General features: G+C 42.1%; 1 protein-coding gene across 1 annotated transcript in view; it reads right to left on the reverse strand.

The window, feature by feature from the left end:
* UTRN (utrophin) overlaps positions 1-9,991 on the reverse strand; it is a 619,010-nt gene that overhangs the window by 36,611 nt on the left and 572,408 nt on the right. The window contains exon 65 of the mRNA XM_045294578.1: positions 2,819-2,955. Coding sequence (XP_045150513.1) covers positions 2,819-2,955 — 137 coding nt within the window. The remainder of the gene's footprint in view (positions 1-2,818; positions 2,956-9,991) is intronic.

The raw sequence follows: 9,991 nt of genomic DNA on the forward strand, positions 1-9,991 counted from the left end.
CTGCTCCATCAGAGTTTGAGGTAGTTAGTTTATTGTGCCAACCTGGCCGATAAACACATGTGGGGTTAATTGAAGGGCGAAGGGATAAATGGCTCAGTGAGCCTTGCCTTTCTAGTTCTCAGGTCTCTTGCTTTCTGATGGCGGGACCAGGGTACAGCTGCCTTAGCCAGTTCCTGCTTCAGCTGGCAAGACTGACTTCCTGCAAGACATCCCCAAGGAGAAGGAACATGAAGGGCAGAGAGGTAAATGGCTCTGTGAGCCTCGCCTTTCTAGTTCTCGGGTCTCTTGCTTTCTGATGGTCAGACCATGGTGCAGTTGCCATAGCCAGTTCCCTGCTTCAGCTGGCAAGGCTGATTTCCTTCAAGACATCCCTGAGGAGAAGCCACATGGACCTACCCCGATGCAGCCCTGGGTGGTGGAGTACCCGTGTCTAGACCCCTGCCAGTGCTGAGATGTTTATACGTTCACTGACCCAGCTTTCCTCCTGCAGTTGGTATCATTGCATGTGTTTTGTGAGATGGAAGAGGACTTTGTGGATTGGTGTTGGACATATAGGTTAATGGATTAATGTTGGACTTGTGGGCTTGGCCAGTTCTGGGATGTTTTCTTGATGAGCACTTAACCTTTATCTAAAGCTCTCTCTTATACATGAGTTTCTGTGGATCTGTTTCTCTAAAGTACCCAGACTAGGTACACAGAATGGCGATGGGCCATCCAAAGAGTAAAACGCACATCACACAGCTGAAACCTATTCCATCAGCCCATGGACTACGGCAGTCTGTGAGAGATCTCCAGGCTTCGTTCGCGCAGCCAGTGACCCCGCAGCTGAACACTATCTGATACCGGGGAAAGTAAGATTTGGTGCTTATCAGGAGGTGTGTGGCATGGTTTAGCTATTTTACTAAATAATAAAACAAATAAAAATGGGCAACCCTTTGAAGAAAAGAGAACAAAATTATATCCAGAGCAAAGATAGAGCCCCAAATCTACCTTCCCCCCCCCCCCCCCCCCCCCCCGGGTTTTTAAGGATTTACATCTCTTTCTTCAAGCTGAACAGATTCAATCAAATCCATTTTGAAGTGTGCTAGGGGAAACAAATATGGGGAAGGCATATTCCTTATTTTTATATAGCTTTATAAAAAATAGTTATGGAAAGTTTGGAATTTCACTCATCCTCTTTTTGTGTATATGATCTATATACACACATACGTATATATACATCTATTTACATATAAGATTGGTATGTTTCTATATGCACATAGATTATCTTATGTATCAAGGAATAACAGTATATACCCTGTTTTCCTAAAGATAAGACAGTGTCTTATATTAATTTTTGCTCCCAAAGATGCGCTAGGTCTTATTTTCAGGGTATATCTTATTTTTCCATGAAGAAGAATATGGTACACATTTATTGTTTTATTAAAAGAGATCTCGCACCTCCTGTCTGCTCTGGCTGCACTGCAGCCAACAGTAAGCTGCGTGGCGGCACCCACCGCTAAGGTCCAGAGTCCAGAGTTAAGGTAGCTTTTGTGGGGGACCATAATTTCGGGGGGTGCCTTATATTTCAGCGAGAGGCAAAACTATAAGTTGGTCTTATTTTCGGGGGATGTCTTACTTTCGGGAAAACGGGTACTATGTTTTGTCTGTATTTGATCTGCTTTTTAGCAGCTCTACTTGTGAAAGAGATGGATTTACACATTGCATTTTGTGAAACCCCAGGTCCACAGAGTTTTATAGGGGCAGGGGAACCAGGGGGAATAAAATAAAATCATAGACTAGCCCTCTGTTTTGACATCTTTGAAACACTGGCAGTCATAATTCAGTAGGATATTACTGTTCTCTAATTATTTACCTGTCATAAACAAAGCAAAGTGATCTACGAGCTCTAAAGTTAAAAAGAGCTTGGCTTCAAAGCAGTTGTACACACTCCAGTGTCTTTTTTCTCTTATGTTCTCCACAGTCTAAAGTAGGAAACACCACACGCCACACCTTGGAACTTCTCTTGTGTAGAATTTGGGAGAAAATCTTTCCCTTGTTAACTAGAACTTCTTTTTACTACATGACCAGGCACTCTGAGGGCAACCAGCAATAAAGGATCAGCTCCCCAAGCTTAAAACACAAGAAAACGGTCTTTTAGGCACATTTACGCTGACATTTCTAAAAGTGCAGCAAAGATTTAAAATCATATCCATTCTGACCCCAGTGTATAACTTTTGGAAAATCTAACATTGTTTCCTTCTGGGTTTTTCCTTAAAATTATTTTTCTTTCATTCCAACTCAAATAATAGAGTTTAAAAACATATTTAAAGCTATCTCAATTTGCTGTCTTCATCTTCAAGGGAAGCAAAGATTAGAAATGTAATGTGAAGTTTTTATGAGATTTTTGAATTTTAAAATTATTATTAGCATTAATAACCTTATATCACAAAGTTGCAAAAGGAAAGGTACAAAACCTGGGGGGGGGGTGCAGCAGGGCATGAAAAAGAAATAGAATGAAAGGGCATACAATTCTTCAATTTGCTTTAATAATTTTAAGAAGGAATTGGATGGCCAAGATAAAGACATATCTTAAGGTTTAGGAATGCATACAAGCTTAAACTTGATCTTTTGGTTGTAATAGTGTCAAAAGTTAAAATAGTATTTATAAGTTCATGTGGTAAACACCAATTCCAACTTCAAGTGACCTCTTTTAAAATGAGTCTTGACCAAAATACTTTAAAAAATATATTAAACAATTTCCCTTCAGTCCCTATCATTAAAAAGACCACTTAGGTAGTTGTATATATAGTAGACTTAAAATTAAATGAAAACTTACGTCTCTAAGTTGTCACCTTCAAGAACTGTCTGGACTGGTAGGTAGCCAAGCCGGGGGTGTTTGGCAAAGTATTTCTTTGACCTGAACTTGTTCTTCAGCACCTTTGTGAAATCTCGGACATCTTCCCCAGATGTGGTCTACAATGTTTAAAAAATTAAAATGAAATGAGATAATTATTTATAATGACAGTAAAGCACATATAAATGGGTATCATTAAAAGCCAGGCATTTGGGGTCATCTTATTTCTTTGGGGGATAACAAAGTATCATATGAACACATTGCTGGATGAGAGACAATTCCCCAAACTCCAAACTCCTTGTCATCCAGTCCAGACCGATCACCATGATGCTGTAGGGCAGGGTGCTACCTTTGAGTCTCTTAACTGTTTCGGGAGTAGAAAGCCCATTCTTTCTCCTGCAGAGTGGCTGGTGGTTTCGAACTGCTCACCTTAGTTAGCAGCCTAGTGCATAGTCACTGCACCACCAGACTCCGGAGACCATCACCCTAATATACCCATTGAATTTGGCCATGAAGCTACTCCTGGAGGTTACCTTCCAGCCAAATCATAGAGTGACTTACAAAACAAACATTATCAACCCTGAGAATTAGGTCCCTGAAAAACTCAACTCAATGAGATCACTTAACGGGCAAGGCAGAGAAGGAAAAGCAGTGAAAATCACGAGCACGCATTACGAAGACTGCAGACAAGGTCATGGGGAGAACGATAACTAAGTTATGGCCTACTCATCCACTGAAACATGATAGCGCATTAAAGAATCAGAAGCTAAAGCAATAGTATGGATCGACGGTTTTCCTCCTCTGAGTCAAGCGTGAAGCTTATGACAAGGTAGCAGTACTGGTTTCTTAGATGAGACAAATGCATCATAGTAATATACTCGTATTATGTAATATTATACATAGAAACATCATAGTGCCAGGTATTAACTCCAGGGGAGAATGGATGAGGTCTATACCAGAGCTCTTTATATTGGAAGAGAACATATACTTGGCTATTGGTGGGCCAAGATGCTTTAAAATGTTGTTCAGACCTTTGTATGCCAACTGAATTTCTCTGTATTTGATATATTCGTTACAGAAAAGTAAGGTTCCTGTCTCAAGCGATACTTGTAGCTCTGCCCAACTCGTCTTTCATCCTACTAGATTTCAAAGCCTAACCACCCTCACGTCAGTCCTGACACAGTGATGATATTATAGGACAGAGGAGAACTCTCTCTTTTGGTTTCTGAGTCTGCAAATTTTTCCAGGAGCAAATCATCTCATGCTCTCCTGTGGAGCAGCTGGTTGGTCTGAATGACTGACCTCGTAGTTAGCAACTTAATGTGCACCCCACCACACTATCAGGGCTCCTCTGTGAGATGTACCTCTTGTAATCTGAGGCTCTAGTACTAGGCTCCATCAGTATTTTGGAAAGTTGTATGCCCTTGACAAATTGAGCCCGTTATCATTATGTAATTCTGTTATCTCTTCCAATAATCACTGATCTGAGTCTACTTTGTCTTACATTTCCAAAGCTTGATTTTTCATGGTTTTTTTTCCTCTCCCTTTAACCTTTACCTTTTATATTTAAAATCCAATTCGGATACAAAGGCTATCGCTGCTGTTGTTGGGTGCTGCGGAGTGCAATCTGCCTGAGACCACCCTCTGTGCTACAGAACCAAACACCGCCTGGTGCTGCGCCGGCCTCACAAATGTTAGGTCTAAGTCCACTGTCACAGCCACTTTGTCACTTTGTCAATATACATTGCTAGGCCCTACGTTGATTGCTGGTCTGCCAATTAGTTTGATTTAATAATATGGATGAATTTTAAAGCATATGCTGAATGAAAAAATATATATGCATATATATGTGTGTGTATACACACACCGTATATACTCAAGTATAATATCAGCTGAGGCACCTAATTTTACCATAAAAACCGCATTAAAAATGTGCTGAAAAACTCGGCTTATACACACGTATAGATGGTATATAATAGAACCGATTAAACTGTAAAAATGGACATGCTAAATGAGAAAACCCAAACTAGTTGCCACTGAGTTTGGCCCCATGTTTAGATATTTATGTCAAAGTAGAACGATGCCCCGTAGAGTTTTAATGGCTGTTTCCCCTGGAAGTGGATTGCCAGGACTTTCTTCCTATTAACCACTATATCAGCTCATCTCCCCCAGGAGAGATAGACAGTTCCATGAAGGGCACGCTGGTTGTCAAATACAACACAAAAGTTGAGATATGTTTGGCCTCCACCACATGTGTGCTGGCTCTGTGCTGATTCTTACACTACGTTTCACCACGTCAATACTGCACATTTGGTTTAATACATGTTTCCATATGCACATAATGCAGCACACACAGACACACACAAAACCAGCTGTAAATCCACAACCACCAGACTGGCAAAATTTTTTAAAATTACAACCAGAGAGTAGAAAAAAAGTAGCATTCTCACTATTGGTGAGAAAGTGTCATCGATTAAATTGTGTCCTTGAAAAATATGCGTTACCAATCTTAACCCACACCCACAAGCAGCTCCACGAGAGAAAGATGGGGTTCTAAGCTCCTGTGAAGATGTAGTTTCAGAAACTCTTAGGCAGCGGTTCTGAATCTCCCTCCTGCCGCAACCCTTTCAGACAGGTCCTCATGTGGTGGTGACCCACCCAACCATAACATGATTTTTGTTGCTACTTCATCACTGTCATTTTGCTACTGTTATGAATCGGGTGACTCCTGTGGGAGGGTTATTCCACCCCCAAAGGTGTCACGACCCACAGGTTGAGAACCGCTGGTCTAAGGAGTAGTTCGGCTCTGTCCTATAGGGTGAGCCAATATCAGTGTGAACTGACTCAATGGCATAGGTTTGGATGACAGTAGCTATAATCACATTTTGGAATGGACTTTCTTTGTTATGTTCACCAGGAAATATCAGTGTAACCTGTGTTTTGAGCCAAGGAACCCTGGTCATGTAGCACTGGGCTGCTGCTAACTGGGTCAGCAGTTCAAAGCCACCAGTCACTCCAAGGGGAAACGATGGGGCTTTCCACTCCCTGAGAGAGTTACAGTTTCAGAAACTCGCAGGGGCAGTTCTACCCTGTCCTATAGGGCCACTATGAGTCGGCATCGACTCGATGGTATGAGCTTGGTTTTTGGTTTGGTGTCTTGAGCCAATCTCCTTTTGAGATCTAAGAACAAAATTAAGCAAACAGAGAAGGAAGCAGTGGACATGAGGGAAGACAGCTGCCAAGACAGACTAATACAATGAGGGGCCAAGTCCATGATTTAGACTTCCATCCCCTAACCTGGGAAATAATTTCTGTTTAACAACACATACACACACACATGCACACACACGATAAACACAATGCAACAGGATTAGACACGAAATATATTCAGCAATGATGCTATTATATATATCTATATATCTTTATTTATAAATATAGATATATATACATATTTAATTTTCAGTTGAAAATAGCAAAACTAGCTCATTCACCCAATGGGCCAAAAACCAAAATGAGTTTTGGAACTGTAATTGCTTGATTCCTATCACTCACACATGTGTAATGCACTATTAAAAATCTCGTGCGGACAGTGTATTCTGGATATTGTAATGTCTTTGCCACCGGGAAGAAAGCAAGGTGAGCCACACAGCCGATGGGGGCTCCACACACAAGGAAGAAAAGATTCTCGTCCGGAAAGGAGGAAGCCGCAGACAAACGGGGAAAAAGCAGGACCCCAGTGGCACTCTAGTTTGTGGAGAAGGTGGTTTGTTTCTTTGACCTTTCCCAATCATACAGCCAAGTAATCATTTACGTTTGGACATGCAATCCACAGAGGTCACCATGCTTGGTAAAGCAGAATGTCAGTGAGAATGAGGAAGACCTTTGATGAGATGAGATAGCGGTTAAGGAAAATCCTAATTCTCTAAGCCTGAAGGAGGAGATACCAGTCCAAACTTCTTAAAAACGTAAACTCTTTCATTTTCCCTTCATTAAAAATTATCTATAGTATCGTCCTGTCTCACCATCCGATGCCAGATCTTTCCTTGAGTAGCAGAATAGTGAAGCTCATGACCGGCAGCTGTGCGGACATGGACTCTCCCCGAGAAGAAGCTGTTCTGGGGGGGAGAAAAGCAGGCAAGCACTCTCTAGCGAACATGGTGCAGGAGGGCGAGGCTGGGCTGCTAACCCCCAAGGGCGCCGCCCCAACCCACCAGCCGCTCTGCAGGAGAAAGATGAGCTGGCTGCTCTTGTGAAGATCACAAGTCTTGCTGGAAAACTCAAGAGAGCAGTGGTACTCGGTTCAACTGGTCGCCGTGAGGCAAATCAACTCAACAGCAGTGGGTCTTTGGGGCACGAGACATTGATGGTTTTGAAGACCTTTTCACGGAAAAAAGCAGCACGAAAGAGTTGGAAGAAAGACATTTTTATAGATGCTGCCCATGGGACGGCGAATGAAGCAGAAAGGTGCATCGCCCTTGGCAAAGGCTGTACAGACCTTTGGCAATGGGGGTCACGCAGGCAGATAATCATGTTCAGAGAAGTCTATCCGGATGGCCTTCAAAATGTGTGGGAAAAGGACGATGTTTTTCAAGAAGGCCTCCATGAACACAAACATGCTTTAGGCGCTAACGTATGTCCAACCGCATTCTTGCTAGACGCCGTCAACTCAGCTCCAACTCCTCATGGTCCTACAGCAACAGAACCACACGCTGCCGGGTCCAGATCATTGACACGCACCCATCCATTGTTGTGGCCACGATGTTTGAGTGCCCTGCCACTTACGTGGCTCATTTCCAACCAGCACATTGAGTAATGTCCTATTGTGCTCTGTAAGGTTTTCACTGGCTCATTTTTGGAAGTTGATCACTAAACCTGCCTTTGTGACTCTGTCTTTGGTGAACACATAACTGTTAGGATATAGCGAGTCAGTCAATAAAGTAATGAGCTCTAAATTGTACTTGAGCTATCTCTATACCTATGGCACCCTGGGACACAGTGGGGTGTACGCTGGGTTGCTGGGACGTCAGTGGTTTAAACCTACCAGCTACTCCATGGGGTAAAGCTAACGATGCCCGCTCCGGAAGAGTCACAGCTGCAGAGCCCTTATGAATCAGCGCTCCTCTTGCCCACAAGGTTGCCAAGTCAGAATCAACTCAATGGAAGTGGGTTTGTCCACGCCTAAGCTCTCCAGGCACAGGCAGTAGATCTCGCCATGTTTGGTCTTTTATGGCAGTAGTTTGCAAAGCATGTCAAGGTTTGTGGAGATGCAGGTGCAGCAACCGAGTGGGGTGGGTGAGAGGAAGGCAGGGTGGGCAAGATGCCTCACCCAGCCTGCCTCAGGCAGGATAGCACCTCTAATAGCTGAGTCATATTTGAGTGTCCAACAGACACTTGTTTAGGAAAACAAAAAACTGGCACCTCATTCAAATGTGCAAGTTCAATTCCCCATTAAGAAAAAAAGACCAAAGCCAACAATCTTTCTCTGCTTTGTCCCCAAACACCTATCTTGCACTACAAAAGTTAGGCTGAAATAAAATCTGAAGTTTTGAAAACACCCATATTTAAGATTTTAAAAAACAACAACAACAAAAATACTGGTATACTTTCCTACAGAAATGACACAATTTTATTTCTCTATTATTTTTGTTTAAGAAAGAAGAGAACTACAACTAAGAGTTTTAATCTAAAAGTACCAAATTCAGCGATGTCACAGACTTTATGCATTATTAAAAGAAAAAGTACAAAGCAATTCATCTCCCAGGAACTAGGAATTATGTTCTGGGTAACCAATTGAAATTTTCTAGGTGGGATAGAGTCCAACAAATGAACTAAGAATATTTTCTCACCGAACATGTTACAGGATCTTTATCTATGCCTGGTCAATTTGATTATCTAATGAATGTACGTAGTTTTCTCTATTTTAAGGTGCCAGAGCAGTGCTTTGGTAAAAATGAAAAAAAAAAGAAAAAGAAAGAGAGAGAGAGAGAACTACTCACTTAGCATAATGAATATAATCAGACTCAGCTGAATTTCACACTAGAAATAAGCTTTCCTTCTTTTTTATTCAAGAGGAAGTAACTATTATTATGAATATATGAAGTGATAAGGAAAGGGTCAATCAAAACTATAAAAAGGATCCACTATTTTAAAGCACCCATACATTTCTGTCTGGATATGTCCATGGTACACAGGGTTGCTATGGGCTGGAATGGACTGGCTGGCACCTAACAACAACAACAACAACAACAACACAGATTTCCTGAAACACCTGGGAAAAAGGACAACACAGCTGTTTAGAGATCACCCAGTAAACGTGGGTCATATGCTGGCACAGAATTCCTTAACTTTACAAATCACTTTCCTTCGGTCACATTGAACCATCAAGACCTTATGAAATGATTATCATGACTTTTTTTTTTTTGGTCTTGAAGGAAATGGACACTAATGGTATCTGAGGCAGCCTCATGAGGCTGACCTCCTGTTGCAAAGCTGGGTCTTTCTACCACAACATGGTCACTTCTAGAAGATGGAAGTTTTCATTTTTCTCGGAGAAATAATCCATAGCCACTGATCAAAATGTCTACTGAACTTTCCTTTCATCTTAAACAAATTATTGCAAAGATAACTGTGTGTTTTGTTGCCAGTTATCCAACTACCTAGAGATAACCTCTCTTAAAATCTTTGGTGATTGGACTGATCATATATGTACACATATAGTGAAATAAAAGTTAGAGCAAACCACACCAGTAGACATATGCTTCATGAATGATCATCAAGCACATACCACACTAGTCAGAAGAAAGCTGGGCCTGCCACTGCAGGAGCTCCTTTCATGTTTCCTGGACACAATCTCTGTGTCCACCCCGCCCACCCACCCTGCCCATAATAACCATGATCTCGGTTTTCATAGAGGTGCCCCAGTGGTGTCATGGTTATACATTCGGCTGCTAACTCTAAGGTTGGCGGTTTGAAACCCCAGCTGCTCTGCAGGAGAAAGAGGAGACTTTCTACTCCCTTCAAGAGTTAGAGTCTCCTCCGAGAAGAATTTATCTCAAAGGATGGCACTGAATCTGCAGCTTTGGGAGAAGGATATATCTGACCAGAGCACACAGGAGCAGATGACGGGGGAGGAGGAGAGACTGGAGCACATCCTGG

Source organism: Echinops telfairi, unplaced genomic scaffold (assembly GCF_000313985.2).
Source record: "Echinops telfairi isolate 266 unplaced genomic scaffold, ASM31398v2 ScPeMD7_3533;HRSCAF=4204_0, whole genome shotgun sequence".
Lineage (NCBI taxonomy): Eukaryota > Metazoa > Chordata > Mammalia > Afrosoricida > Tenrecidae > Echinops > Echinops telfairi.